The sequence below is a fragment of the Bos grunniens genome, chromosome 19 (assembly GCF_055505025.1).
Source record: "Bos grunniens cultivar Pamir isolate PY7600 chromosome 19, Bosgru_T2T1.0, whole genome shotgun sequence".
Classification (NCBI taxonomy): Eukaryota; Metazoa; Chordata; class Mammalia; order Artiodactyla; family Bovidae; genus Bos; species Bos grunniens.
This window is the reverse complement of record NC_141183.1, coordinates 4,549,755-4,564,612: the sequence shown is the minus strand read 5'-3', so window position 1 is coordinate 4,564,612 and position 14,858 is coordinate 4,549,755. Positions and strand designations below refer to the sequence as shown.

The 14,858-nt window shown below is 55.5% G+C and overlaps 1 protein-coding gene across 1 annotated transcript; it reads right to left on the bottom strand.

Moving 5' to 3' along the window:
* Positions 1 to 1,302: 1,302 nt before the first annotated feature.
* On the bottom strand, positions 1,303 to 6,925 carry SOX9 (SRY-box transcription factor 9). The gene is made up of 3 exons (XM_086355193.1): positions 6,109 to 6,925; positions 4,910 to 5,163; positions 1,303 to 4,309 (listed from the first exon to the last, which is right to left on the bottom strand). Exons 1-3 carry the CDS (start codon positions 6,537 to 6,539, stop codon positions 3,420 to 3,422), a joined length of 1,575 nt encoding a protein of 524 aa, XP_086211319.1. The 5' UTR covers positions 6,540 to 6,925; the 3' UTR covers positions 1,303 to 3,419.
* Positions 6,926 to 14,858: the final 7,933 nt, after the last annotated feature.

Below are 14,858 nucleotides of genomic sequence, written 5' to 3'. Positions count from 1 at the left end.
GCTATGGCACAAACAAGGAATCGGTTTGTTGAAGGACTTTGCAAAGGAGGAGAATGTAATGTTGCCTCGATTTGATAACTACCATTTTCCTGGTCATCACGATCCTTGCGCAGTACGCAAGCCAGGACTCCAAAAAGCAAAAACAGACAACGTGAGGTCATACCCAAGTTTGGGCGCTGGTGAAGAGTGTCAAGAGATACCAGCCCAGAAGCAAAGTCAGCCTGAGATGAGAAGGCAGAGTGCCTGCTTAGAGTCACTTCCCCAATCAGCTGGGCTGTGTGCTGGAGGGGGGAGGGGGGAGGCGGGAGGGGGGAGGGGGAGGGGTGGGGGGAGTGTCTCCCTGTGGGGGTGGGAGGGAAGGAGTGATTTCATCTGTTTAATGAAAAATGACCTGAACGTTTCTCTGATCCTGGAAACTCCCATGTAACGGAGGCCAAGGAAAACAGGATTAGGTCTCATTACTTCTACAATGGCTTTGCGTCTTCTCAGAAGGAGTTAAACTAGAGGGAACAGAGTAAGAAGGGAATCTCATTTCGTTGTGCCAACAGATAAAGCAGGAGACTGAACGAGACAGTCTCCCCCTGGTCCCCTTCGAACAGTTTTATCTTGGCTTCCTTTGCCTTTTGAATGGACACCCCATTTCTTTGCTGTGTTCATAATCACAGGGGGTTTGCACTATTGAATTCAGACAAGCAAGTCACCTCCTTTGGCATTGTTTCCTCACAAGCCACTGACTTCAGGGTTGATACTCCCCCTCTGACTTCTGCAAGGAAGCAGTGTTTGCTCTGAAGCCATGAGGGTGTTAAAACCACAACCAATGTTTTGCCAGGAGGGCAAACTACTGATAATCGATTCTCTTTGTGACCTAAGGTTGTTGTTGATTCGCTAAGTCATGTCTGACTCTTTTGCGACCCCATGGGCTATAGTCTGCCTGTCTCTTCTGCCCATGGGATTTCCCAGGCAAGAACACTGGGGTGGGTTGTCATTTCCCAGGGGATCTTCCTGATCCAGGGATCCCCACGTCTCCTGTGTCTTCTGCCAATATGTCTCCTATATTGGAAGGTGGAGTCTTTACCACTGAGCCACCTGGGAAGCCCTAGGTAACCTTGTAGGGTGGCACTTTTCAAGATTCTTCTGCTTTGATTTTTGGGGACACAGTCTTTAGCAGATTTTTAGGACTGCTAAAAGTACACATAACCCCCGCAAACATCACAATGATCAGGATGCCACCATTTCTTTGGGGCCCCAATTCTTCAAATCATCCTTTTAACAGGACAACCAAATGAATAAGTCCATAGGCCATTTTCTTTTTAATGCAATGTATATTTATTGTAAACAATAATATACAAAAAAAAAAAGGAAGGAAGAGAAAAAGGAAAGGTAAGTTTCACAGAGAAAAACAAAAGGTTTGCGGGGGGGGGGGGGGGAACAAGCAAAACAAACAAAACACAAACACAAACCAAACCTTACCTAAAGACAAAATATGATTTAAATGCCAGGTTTCTTAAGTTACAGAAATATTGTTTTTAAAAAAAGATCTGCTTTTATACAGAAATGGAAAGATGCCATATTATAAGAGTGCCTTAAGATTTTATTCTACTGACTTCTAAAACTGTTAATATATCTTTTTTTAAATAAAAAAAAAAAGTTTGCTGTCTTTTTTAAAAAGCAATCCTCAAACTCTCCAGCCACAGAAGTAATTAGGAATTAAAGTTTGTCAGTGGGCTGACCCTGCTCCCCTGTTCCTCTCTCTCTCCAGGAGACACGCAGGGGAACGCGGATGACACATGCTTGCATTGTTCGTGTCCCAACACACACAGCTTAGACAGCCCGAAGATCTGTGGCAGAAAACACTGCACATGACTCAGTGATACACTACATCTGCAAACTCTCATGTGTACAAAAAGAGAAACAAGTTTCCAGTTTGTTTTCAACAAAACAACAAAGAGGAAAGGAAAAAAAAAAAAAAAAGACAGACAAAAAAGGCATTTATACAAATCTAGGACAAGGAATCCAAAGAAACTTTTAATAAAAAAAAAAGATTAAAGAGATAAATTAAAAAAAAAACTGGTTACAGTTAAGGACATAATTTAACAACAGATGACCATACCCTTTGAGGACGGCTGCAATAACCTATTTTAAGGAAGGTAAATTCAAAAAATAAAAAAAAGAGGGAGTTTTTTTTTTTCCGTTGTTTTTCATTAAAACCTCTCCTTACAAAATAAATAATTTTAGCACGTGGAATGTCTTGAAGGTTAACTGCTGGTGTTCAGAGAGGCACAGGTGATGTTAGTGAGAGGACTCTTAGCATCTGTGTTCCACACGGCCGGGGCAGGCGGCCAGGGGGCAGTGTGCTGGGGTACTTATTGGCTGCTGAAGCATTCCCCAGACAGATTTCGTCTCCTTTGCTTGCCTTCTGCTGCTTAAGATTGTGGCGAACAAGCAAATACAGGAAGAAATGCACTAAAAGAGGGGGCAAAGATTTTCCAGCAGCATGGTTTTAAGGCTTTAAGGTGGCTTTTTTTTTTTTCTTGTTTAAAAAACATATATATGATAAAGCTTACCAGATGCTCACGCAATAGTCTCTAGACTATTGTTTACTTCTGTCTTTGCAAAATAAGGCCTTGATTTTTCTTTCTAAGGCAACTTCTCCTTGAATTGGAAAGCCTGAGGAGTTAAGCAAAGCTCACCCCCCCAAACTGCCCAGTAACACAAATCTGCGGCTTTTGCAGGTTAATATAACACACATCCTTTTTTTTTTTTTTTCTTTTTCGTTCGTTTGTTTGTAAGAGAAAGCAAATCTGTACAAAAATACTCTGGCTGCAAGAAAAGCTAGGGCATGCTGTTCAAACTAAAGTAGTTTTTAGCTGTTGGAAAAATAAGAGCATTTAATTCTTTTTATCTAAAAATATGTATAAATCCCCTCAAAATGGTAATGAATCATACACAGTACATACTAAAAAATATTTAAAATAGAGAATATTCCTCACAGAGGACTTTCTTTTTCTTTAATTACTGCTAAAAATAATTACGAAGTCCAAACAGGCAGAGAGAACTGAGCAAATGGGTCACATGAGAGACTCTCCATCGTCCTCCACGCTCGCTTTGAAGGTTTCCAGTCCAGTTTCGGCGTCGGTTCCGCCGGTCCATTCTAGCCAAGAGTGGGCTGGCCACCGGTCTAACGACAAGGCGGTGATGCGTCTGGATAGCTCAACGTTTAGTGTCTTGGGAATCTGCGTCCGAGTCGCCTTCAGCGTAACGTTGTCTTAAAAATAAAAAAAAATTAAAAAAAAAAAAAAAAAACGAGAGAGAGAGAGAAGGAAAAAAAAAATGTCCAAAGGGTCGCGCGTTTGTTTCTTGGGTTCCTTCTGCGATCATCACGGCCAGCATCGTGGGCCCCCGCCCCGTGCGAGCTCTTCTCAGGGTCTGGTGAGCTGTGTGTAGACCGGCTGTTCCCAGTGCTGCGGGCTGTGGGTCTGGGGGATGGAGGGCACCCCCGAGGTGTCGGCGATGGGCGTGTACATGGGCCGCTGCGCCGGGCTCATGTAGCTGAAGGTGGAGTAGAGGCCGGAGCCCTGGCCCGCCGCGTGGCTGTAGTAGGCGCCCGAGTTCTGGGGGTCGTTGTAGTCGTACTGCGCGCGCGTGATGGGCGGGTAGGAGGGGCCGTAGTGCGGGAGGCTGAAGGGGCTGTAGGCGATCTGCTGCGGCGAGTGCTGCTGCGGCTCGCTGTAGTGGCTCGGGCTCAGCTGCTCCGTCTTGATGTGCGTTCGCTGCGCGGGGCCCGGCTCGCTGCCCAGCGCGCCCAGCGCGTGCGCCGGCGGCGGCGGCGGCGGCTGCTGCTGCGGGGGCGCCTGCGGCGGGGCGGGCTGCGGCGGGGCGGCCTGCGGCGCGGGCGGCGGCTGCGGGGGCGCCTGCGGCGGGGCCGGCTGCGGCGGCGGCGGCGGCGGCTGCTGCGGGGGCGGCGGCGGCGGCGCCTGCTGCTTGGACATCCACACGTGGCCCGCGCCTGCCGGGCTGGCCGCCGTGCTGCTCACGCCGTAGCTGCCCGTGTAGGTGACCTGGCCGTGCGTGGCCGGCACCCCCGGGTGCCCGTTGGGCGGCAGGTACTGGTCGAACTCGTGGACGTCGAAGGTCTCCATGTTGGAGATGACGTCGCTGCTCAGCTCGCCGATGTCCACGTCGCGGAAGTCGATGGGGGGCTGCCGGCCCCCCTCTGGCAGGGGGCGCCCCTCGCGCTTCAGGTCGGCCTTGCCCGGCTGCACGTCGGTTTTGGGGGTGGTGGGGGGCGTCGGCGGACCCTGGGATTGCCCTGCGGGGCGGTGAAAGAAGGAGAAGCACAGGGCCATCAACCAAGGCTCCGCGGAGGCTCGGGTCCCGGGGAGGCTGGGGGGGTGGGGGGCGGGGAGGTGAAGCTCCGGTCTCGGGTGGGGGGGGGGCGGCGCACCTACTCACCCTCCCTCCCTGCATCCGCAAGGTAGGCGCGCTGCGCCCGAGATAAGGCGTCGAATGATTAACCCGCGGGTACACACTCGGCAGCCCCCTTTTATCAGGGGAGGGTCCGAGGCCCCGGAGGGTCCGGAAGACCACATTGCTACTGGTAGAAAAGCCCTGTGTGTGCTTTTGGGGCGGGGGACCACAGGGAAAAGGGGAGAAGCCCGGTAAAGTTGTACAGGCATTTTGCCTTGCAATAAAGATTAATCTGTTAGGATGCAAGGATTAGGGGGGGTGTTGTGCGTGTCCAGGGACTTCGCGGGGCCCTGGGGTCCTGGGCAGGGAGGCGAGAACTGGGCAGATGGGCGCAGGGCTTAGTTTGTCTCCCTCCCCGGGGAGCGCCTGGTCCCTAAGCAGAGCCTCCCGGGTGTCTGGGGGCCGGGGGGAGGGTGCCGCGTGGGGGCGGGGGGAGGCTCACCCGAGTGCTCGCCGGGGGAGTGCACCTCGCTCATGCCGGAGGAGGAGTGCGGCGAGTCGGCCTGCAGCGCCTTGAAGATGGCGTTGGGCGAGATGTGCGTCTGCTCCGGGGCCTCCTCGGCCTCGGCCTGGCCGTTCTTCACCGACTTCCTCCGGCGCGGCTGGTACTTGTAGTCCGGGTGGTCCTTCTTGTGCTGCACGCGCAGCCGCTCCGCCTCCTCCACGAACGGCCGCTTCTCGCTCTCGTTCAGCAGTCTGGGGGCGGCGCGGGGAGAAAGAGAGAGGGGCTGAGCTAGCAGGTCGGTGAGACCCGGAGGCGACCCCCACCCCGCGGCATCCTCGAACACTGACCCTCGCCTCCCTCCCGCCTCCCTGCCTGCCAGACGCGACTGCAGCTCACCGCTTTTCTTTGAAAAACAAGAACCGCAAAACTTCGTCCTCCTGGTGCGACCTGAGCGTCCCTCCCCGCCCCGCCCTCTCCCCTTCTCTTCTATTTTGGAAACCCTGCGGATGAAAATAGCTCCCGCTCTCCCGGCCTTTGCTACTGGATTCATACTTCCGTCCGCAACACCCTCTGAACATTTTCTTAAAAACCACTTAATCTGCAAGGAGCCGCTCCTGCCGACACCCCCCCCGCCCCCGCACCAACGCCGCCCGCTAACACACACACCGCACCCACCTATTTGCAGCAGCTTCCAACCGCCACCCCCCAAGTGCGCTTCCTGCCCAGGGACCCTCGGGCCTTGGTTTGCACCCCCACCCCGCATCCCATCCCGGTGGGCGAAGGGAGAGCGCAGGTCGAGGGAGGGGGCGGCACACTTCCATTGCCACCGCGGCCCCCACTTGGGATTGACCTTCACAGCCGGGGGCGGGAGATAAGGCTGGCAGCCGGGTCCCACCGCGTCCCCTCGCAAGTGTCCTCCCCTCTGCGACGTGCCCCCCCATCCTCCCCGCCCCACCTACCCCTCCCCCCTGTCCCCAAGAGCAGTCCAAGAACTCGGTCAAACTCTCAGCCAAGTGACACCTCGTCCCCGCACCCCGCTCCGCCAACCCTCCCTGTCCCCCGCCCCGTGCCCCACGCCCCGAGCCTGCAGGGGGACCGGCGACCCCCTCCCGCGGGGAGGCGGGGCGCGGAGAGACCGTCGGGGCCAGAGCCCCCCGCCGCCGCGGAGCCCACCCCGCTGCGCCCGCCCGCCCTACCTCCAGAGCTTGCCCAGAGTCTTGCTGAGCTCGGCGTTGTGCAGGTGCGGGTACTGGTCGGCCAGCTTCCTGCGCGCCGCCTGCGCCCACACCATGAAGGCGTTCATGGGCCGCTTGACGTGCGGCTTGTTCTTGCTCGAGCCGTTGACGCGCACCGGCATGGGCACCAGCGTCCAGTCGTAGCCCTTGAGCACCTGGCTGACGGCCTCGCGGATGCACACGGGGAACTTGTCCTCCTCGCTCTCCTTCTTCAGGTCCGGCTCGCCCTTGGGGAACGTGTTCTCCTGGGGCCGCGTGTTCTCGGTGTCGGAGCCGGAGCCCGAAGGGCAGGGCGAGCCCGCAGAGTCCTCGGACATGGTGGGGCTGGGGGCGGCGGACAGGCCCTTCTCCTGCTCGTCGGTCATCTTCATGAAGGGGTCCAGGAGATTCATACGCAGGCCCGGGGCAGGGGGCGGCTGGCCGGGAAAGGCGAGAAGCCGCGGCGGCTCGGGCACTCGAGGCGCGGGCTCCTCTCCCCTCGGCGGCCCGGGCGCGGGGCGAGCAGCTCCCGGGGAGCCTGGCGCGTCACTCGGCCGCAGGAGCGAGGGTTTAGGAAGGCGCGCGGGGGCCAGCCCGCAGCTGCCCGCTCCAAGTAGGGGAAGGCGAATTGGAGAGGAGGAGGAGGGGAAGAGAGAGCAGAAAGCGGGGGCGATCGCACCCCTTCTCTCCTCCCTCCTGCAAAGAAAAGTTCCTGGAGTGAAACTGGCAAGTCTCGGCGCCACTGAAGTTCCAGGTCAGTTTCAATCTCCGCTCTGCGCTCTCCAACTCCCAGTCCAGCGGCTCTTTAATAAATACAAGGGCCAATCACGGCGCGGCATTTGAGGGGTTGGCAGGCAGCTGATTGGGCCCGATTTAGGGGGGGGGGGAGGACTGTGGCGCTGGGCAGGGTGACGAGAGGAGAGGGGAGGAGCGGGGAGGCGATCGCAGCCTCTGGTCCCGCGGGGGATTGGGGGGGTGCACCGGGGAAGGCGGGGGACCCGGGACTTCCAAGTGTGTAAGTTTGCCGTCCTCTCTTAATATCAAAATTCGGTGCCGTCTCTGCGCGAAACTTTGCGTGCGTGCGTGTGTGTGTGTGTGTGTGTGTGTACTAAGATTTGTCCCCACCCACAAGCATTTCTGTTCAGTTTTCTCCGCGGTCCCGGGGACTTAACTGGGTTTGCAGTATTCGAAAAGCTGTCGCTCCTTCCTTAAATCCTAGCCCAGTTTCCGCTCCTGGAGCCTGCCTCCTCCAAAAGTGCTTAGAAATTGTCTTTTGAAGCAAATGTTTTGGTGACTCAACGTCCGCCGTTCCTCTGTAATAATCCGTATAAATAGATGAACATGCTCTGGTTCGCCGGAGCCCGTGCGGCTGGTCGGGACTCGGCTGCGCTCGGTGCAAAGAGAATCAATGAAAACCACAGCGAAGTGCCCCGCGCGCGCCGGCGGCCGCAGAGACGCCAGAGCCCCGCGCACTAGCGGGAGCCGGCCGGCGCTTCTCCGACCTTGAACTCTGACTTAGTTCTTCTCCAGCCCCCGGCTCCCCTCAGCCCGCACCCCGCCGCGCGCCTCAGCGACAGGGAGACCATCCCGAGGTTCTGCCCTTCACCTCTGGCCGAATCAGAACTTGAGCAGAGTTACCCCTGGAGAGAGTTCGCTTACTGCTCTGGCTTTCAGAAACCGAACTTGGCGAACGGGGCTGTGCTGGGCCTGGAGGCCGAGGCCCGTCACTGGGTTTGAAAAAGCCAAAACAAATGGGTACCACCGCAGACAAAACACTCCATTTTGGTGGAGTCGTGCTTCTTGCCTGCTTTCACCTTCCCCGCCACCCCTACAAAAACACCTGGAGCGCTGAAGCGCCTGCGGTCCTGGACTTTAGTCGTATCCTCTCTGACTTGCAGACATTCGGAAGTTCTGGCCAGGGGTGTGGGGGTGTTGCTGATGTATTTCAAGTGTGATTTGAGCGCAACTTTTGTGTTTACACTGCTTAGTTGGCTCTGTGTTTTGAGAGGGAAGAAAAATCTTAGCCGCCTGCGGGTTCCGTGTGTTGAGAATCACAAATAAACGCACAACGGCGGAAAACTCACTTTTAAATACCTTGCCCCTTCCCCTTCTGGCTTTCGCCAGTGTTCGGCTCCGAATTAAATTATTGTCACGGTGAATCATCCCTCTTCAGAGCAAAGGCTTCTCATTTCTAATTTGCAAACTGCGGACATTAGTGCAAGATTTCAAAGAATGTTTTCCTTGGAGAATTTTTTTTCTCTGACATTTCCATTTCTTCTGAAGAGGTGGACATTTGCTAAGGAAATGGAACTCTTCAGAAGGTAGCCAGTTACAGAACTGTGAAACACTATTTACTTTTTTAAACGAATGTAACTTACAAGTGGATGTGTCTGGTACTCTATAGCTTGTTTACCCGTTTAAGAGACAAGGTACAACAGCCTTGTATTCCTGGCCGCGTGAATACGCTGGGAAAGTATAAGAACAACTCCGTCCTTTCTTAGGAGAAAAAGCCCCGCTTAGTAGGGACTGATATCTGTGTCCTAGGGAGGGGGCAGTTGTTAGTACAATTTGAAAGACACCTGACCCAAGAGGGGACTCAGAGACCAGAACTTCGGGCAGACGCTTTAGCCCGGCCATCTGTATTTAGTTGCATTTTATTGTAATTCCCATGTTTACTGGCATGAAGGCAATGAAGACGACTGTGACTTTTTTTTTTTTTTTTGGTAATATTTCACTAAATATTTGTCAAATACGTACATTTAAAAATATTTTTTAATGTGGTAATGTAATAGGAGCTATGTAATGCATAGAATTTAAAATTGTAAGCTATAGATCTGTATCTCCTTTCTGTTTGTTCCATACCAATATTTTTGTATCTTTTTGAAAACTTAGGATAAACAATCAGTTGACTTTAAAAACGAGCTGCAATTTTTAGCTGCATCCAGAGAGGGCGCCAAAAGCCCAGAAACTGTCTTAACTCTCAGAAACTGCAGGAAAACTTAGATGGTGGTGGTAGGGGGTGATGTGTTTCACTCAGTCAAGGCTGCCCCGCTGCAGAGATTTCTCTCTGCAGGAATTCCTATCCGATATGTCCTCTCATGCAGGTCCACCTCTGGGCAGCCCAGCGAGGGGAATTGGGAGATGTGTCGTCTGTAGGGAAGGGGTGGGGGTAGCGTTTGAGATGCCTGAAGTTTCTGTTCTGCCCAGAAGGGAAACACAGACCGCAAGGACCCCCAGCTCCAAGGTGCCAAGCGTCTCGGAGTGCCAGGACCAGGCCGATTCTGGCGCGTGGGCATCGTGGATCAGTCAGTGGGGGCGGCGGTTTTGCCTCTCTGCAGGTGGCTCCAGTGGGTGCCAACCCCCCGCCCCCACCCGCCTCCATGCGCGGACTCGGTTCGCTCGGGGGTGTGACTCTCCCCGAGTTGCAGGTTGACCTCCCTGAGCTGCCCAAGGAAGAAGGCTTGCAGCCCCCGACCAGAGCACTTGAGTCAGAGGGAACCCGAGGGAAAGAAACCCGTTCACAATATTCCGGTTGCAGATGGGGAAACTGAGGCTGTCGACCCAGTTTGAGCTAGAGCGTTCTGCCGGGAGCTGAACAGTCTGGGGCGGGGGAGGGGGCGGGGGTTGCTGAAGGAGACCAGGGTCGCGCAGACCGAGCTGAGGGGCGAGCGCTGGGCCGCACTGCCCCAATACAAGGTGCGCATTCGAGTCCCGCCCGCGAGGGAGGCAACGCTGCGAGCTCTGCGGCCTGGAGCCTAGGCTCCCGGTGCGAGCGTAACCCTCGGGGAACCGAGATCTGGGATACGCCCCACCTCCTGCTCTCTCGGCGTCCGGGGCCGGCGCCGGGCTCAATTTCCCCAGCTCGGGCGGCCGGTCCCCCTCCGCGTCTACGCGGGAGCCAGGCAGGAGCCCAGCGTAGCTGGCGCGGAGCGAGTTCCGCGCTCCTGGGGCGGCTGGGCCCCTCAGTCTCCGGTGGGGTTGGGCCGTGTGGGCGGAGGGGGCTCCCTTTTGACTGCGGGGTGTGGGGTGGGGGGGGAACTAAGGACAGCGACCTCCCTCTCTAAAATTCCTTGGCCAAAGTGAGGACTGTGTCCAAACCGTTTTCTGCAGGCAGGCAGGTCCTGGGGGGGTGGGGGGAAATCACCTAACTGGTGGGGATGCGAGCGGCTGCGTCTCCCGCGTCTCTCAGCCCCGGGCAGTGTTTTCTGTAGAAGGGCCGTGGACGAGGGATGCCCCTGCTCTCCGCGAACATCCCTGGCCGGGTTCCCTTGAGGTTAAAGAGCCCAGCCCCTGGCGGGACCCTCAGGCCCTGGCGCCCTCCCTGAGCGGCCTGCGGATCCTCGTTTTTAGCACGGTTTTACCGGGGCCCGAGCCGGCCTGCCCGTCTCCCCAGTTCGCCTGGGACTCCAGTTCTCTTTGCAAAGGAGCCGCAGGTAAGCTTGTCTCAGGACAAGCGCCGGGCTGCGCGGCCATAGCAGAAGGGAAAAGGGAAGTCCCAGGCTGCTTCGTCGGGGCGCAGTGAATGTCTGGGGACCGGCCAGAGAAAGTGACCTTTGCACCTCGCAGGCCTCCAGACCTCCCGGCAGCACGTCCCCAAAACGCCCTCGCCTGTGTGTGTGTCCCTGTACGTTTCTCCCCAAACGGGCGCCCTGCTCGGGGAGGTCATCCGAACTGTGTCGCCCAAGATTGGAGCATCCCGGCGCCCCTAAAACTGCAGGCCGAGAGGGGGCATTTCAGTTTTCTCCCCGCCCCCCGTTTTCGCAGAGAAAGCGGGGTGCGGTGAACGGGAAGTGTCTCAGGAAGGAGGCAGGAACCCGTCCCCCTGCTCCGGTTGACGCGGCCCGCCCTGGGGGCAGCGGAGGTTGCAAACCCGCTCGGCGCCCCGGGGGCGCGGGGATCTAGCCAAGGCAAGAGAGACTGGGCGAGCTGGCTAGTCCGGGACTGGCTGAGAGTCCGAGGTGGAGAGGAGGGGAGAGCTGGCAGTGGGGACGTCCCGGCCGTGGCCCCAGAGGGACTTTGCTTCCAAAGGGAGTGTGCTGGCTCGCTGTCTTTTTTTAACCTTCCTTTTTCGAAAATATCTGTTTTTAGTCAAGGTACCAGGGAGACGGGCATCGTGTGGATTCCCTCTGGGCTTCTCTAGGATGGCCCGCGGGGAACTTCCTAGGACTCTGTGTGTGTGTGTGTGTGTGTGTTTGTCCCTCCATAATTTCCCTCTTAAAAAAAAAAAATCTCTGGGGCATTTTCAGCTGAAAGTGCTTTTGCCTTGCTGATTTAAAAATACAAATAAAACCAGCGCTGGACGCAGCGGTGCCTCCTTTGCCCTGGACTCCGCAGGGGTCAGGGCGCTCACTTCTCGCCGAGTGTTTTCCCTGTAGGTCACAGAGTCCCACCTGCCTCCCCTGGGGTCCCTTTTCAGTTTAGGGTGTCTTTAGTTCCGGGGAAAGAACTAACAGAAAAGAGCTGAGATTCTCAGGAGTTTTGAACAGTTTCCCAAGGGGACCTGGAGCTCTAGAATGAGGACTGCATCTCACTCTGCAGGGCCTCTACCCAGCTGCTGCCTCTGAGATGTCCTCGTAGCTGGGACATCAGATTATTTCTGATCTGCATGAATGGGGCAGGGGGAGGGGCTGTCTCCATCCAACCTAGAAAAAAAGCGAAATGGTATTATTATACAATTCCAAAGGTGACTGCCAGAATTTAAGACAAGTAATCTTGTGTCTTTCTCGCAATCCTTTTCTATCTCAGCAGGACCGGATGCCTGGGGCACGTTGCACTGCCCTGGTTTCTGGAACCCGTAGGTTCGAGGGGCCAAGGCTTCTTGCGATGCGATGCTGATGCTGAGTGGCCTGAGCCGGGCTCCTGGGCAGACGATCAAGCTGGGTCGCCAGCCCTCTGGTCTAGCTCAGGCAGCTGCCAGAGCGCCTTCCACCCTAGGGCCCTGGGAAGGCCAAAGCCATGAAGTCAGTCCCCAACTTTCTGGTTATCCTGGAGTGACATCTCAACGCTGGCGGTTCTCAGTGCTGTGACATCGCAGAAAAATTCACAGGGTGGGTGGACCGAGAGCCCCCTGCTTAAACAGCCCCGGGGTGTCATCAAGTGGGGGCCACAGGGAACCCGGAGATGCACTGGGCTTCCTGCCTTGTCATTGTTTATCTCAGATTAATTTCTTGGTGCACAGGCTGTCTGCAAGCAGGCAGAGGAGGCCGGCAGCATTATGACCGCATTGCCTCTGGGGGTTTGGGTTCAAGGGAGAGGCAAGGGCTGTCTCTCTGTCCTCTCTTTCCCAGCTTCCAATAGGCAGATGAGGCGTTTTGAGAAAACAGTTTCGTTCTTTTCCACCCCCACTTCTCTTACGACAATTTTCTCCCAAGGCCCTTTCACTGGTGTAAAAGGAGTAAATAAACTCTTAAATCCACCCCCCACGTTTTTGTTTTTTTTTAATGAATGTGAAATTTGATCTGCCTTAGATGAGAGGAACGGGTTTTCTTTTTGTTTTTGTTGGTTTTTTTCTTTCTTTTTTTTTCTTTTTGTGGCCCCTCCTTTACATTATTGAGACCCAGACACATCTCACGGTGTCAGTGATGCTGTCTTTTAGGACAACACGTGTTTACATATAATGGGCGAGTGCAGGTGTTTCTGTCACAGTGATTCCTCAAGCTAGAACCTGCCGCTCCCCCAAATTCCAGGTTGGAGGAAACGTAAGAGAAGGCCGACAGCCTGGACAAGGCAGGAGTGGTTGCAGAAACTAGTTTCCTCCTGGTCCCCCTAAAGCTCACAAAGCTGTCAGCTTCGTTGGCAGAAGAGGGCTGTCTTTTTAGCCGCATCCCCTTCACATCTGCACGCAAGGCAGCAACACACAGCACTTTCCCGGATAACTTAGGGGCAGGCTCGCTAGAGATGCGAGCATCGAGGCACTCACTTTTCTTCAAAAGGGACCAGTAGACTCAGAGAGCCCTACGTGGAGGGGCCTTTTCCTTAAGGGCTCACTTTCTGGGAGTGGAGGAGGCATCCCACACTTGGCAGGTTGTCCTCAGGAGCTAGAAGAAAAGTGGAGTCTGATGGCGGGAAGATTCTGGCTCCTGGAGGAGAGGGAGGCAGGGCGGGTGGTCCTGGCTCAGATGCTGTAGGCTGGCATTCACCCCCCTGCCTCCAGGATCTGCTCTCCTGCCCAGTCTTGCTGCCCTCAGAGGCTTGGCCTGTGAGGAAGCCCCAAACCCAGCTTTTGTCTGAACCTCAGCCGTACTAATGGAGAAGGAAATGGCAACCCACTTCAGTGTTCTTGCCTGGAGAATCCCATGGACAGAGGAACCTGGTGGGCTACAGTCCATGGGAGTCGCACAGAGTCAGACACAACTGAAGCGACTTCCCACGCACTCCCGCACAGCTGTGCTAAACGCGTACGGGGTCCTGGGCAGCTGACCGGGTGCTGCTTGTTCCGCATGTGGCTGAGGTGTGGGTGACTCCTGGAGGCTGTGCAGGAACAAGGCCCACAGGCCTGAGTGTTGTCTCCAGGCCTCCGGCAGGTGGGGCGCAGTTCTGGGGCCAGGACACACAGCACGGTGGGGACAGCCTGTCCCCTCCGTCACCCTCCCTTCCCTGTCCTCCTGCCTGTTGCCTCAGTCCCAGCTGGCCCACCTTTAATCATCCTCAGCTCCCCTCATCAATCAGTTCAGCGGACGTGGCTTGAAGTTCCTACTGTGTGCCTGAACGTCCAAAGGGGACAAGACTGAGACCCTGGCTGTTACCGTCACTTGATCTGGCGTCCATCAGCCTCTGAATTCTGCCTGTTCTCTGCTGCTTTGCCCTCTGGGTTCACTACCTTCTGAGACCTTCCCTCTCAGCCTCTGCCCTGGATTCCCTTCTTCTTGTCCTGAAAGAGCACAGGGAACTGAGTACCCTCCTTGCTGCTGCATCCATGTGCCGAGGGGAAGACAAGGGAGAAGGGAGAAGTGTCCCAAGCTCCCGGCTCAGAGTCAGACCCGCATTGCTCTCTCTCCTCTTCCCGCAGAGCCCACCTCCGGCTCCTGTCCCCACTGATGCTGTGCTCTTCTGCGCCTGGGCTACTCCCCGCTGCCACTTTCTTAGTCCAAGCCCAGAAATGCCTTGTAGTGTGTGGTACGCTTCATTCCCTCTTTGAGGGACATCTGCCAGCCAGCACAGTGGTGATGACAATTTCCAGATGATTTTCCAGGAGCAGAGAAATCTTCTGGGGGAGGAGAGAGTGGCATGGGCCAAACGCTGAGTGGGCTGAACGTTGTGGTTCCGGAGAGGCCCAGGGAGGTGGAGTTCAGTGAGGCTCCAAGTTTTCTTTTTCCCCTTTAGATTCTGCCTAAAGCAAAAGTCACTAATTGCTTTCTATTTTCCTGGCACCAAGGAGGCTCTCTTGATTCTGACTCCCCTCCAGGAACTGAGGTCTGGGGAAAGCGAGGTTTCAGAGCAATATGTGCGGGGGGTGGGATTTGCCTCTAAGCTCAATCCCTCAGCTCTGCGAGGCCTGATAACTGCTACAGCCAAGTCTTAGGTTGGTATCAGTCAAGAGGACTGGACGGGTTAGGCAGAGGATGACACAAATCGTCACCTGCATCTCCCTTTGTTCTCAGGCTGCCCCGGCCCACTCCTGCAAAGGGCACTTTGATTTTCAGTCAAACGAACCAGGAAGTGATGGTGAGGTTGCTTTTGAGGCTTAAGAATGGGTTCAGAGGAAAGACTAGGTTCTCTCTCTTTTTTAAAAA

What these genes read in the sequence shown, in the direction of transcription:
- SOX9 (XM_086355193.1), bottom strand. Translation starts at nt 6,539, where the DNA reads ATGAATCTCCTGGACCCCTTCATGAAGATGACCGACGAGCAGGAGAAG. An exon ending in ACTCTGGGCAAGCTCTGGAG is followed by an intron (nt 5,164 to 6,108) that starts GTAGGGCGGGCG and finishes CGCCGCCCCCAG; the next exon opens with ACTGCTGAACGAGAGCGAGA. An exon ending in CTCCCCCGGCGAGCACTCGG is followed by an intron (nt 4,310 to 4,909) that starts GTGAGCCTCCCC and finishes ACCGCCCCGCAG; the next exon opens with GGCAATCCCAGGGTCCGCCG.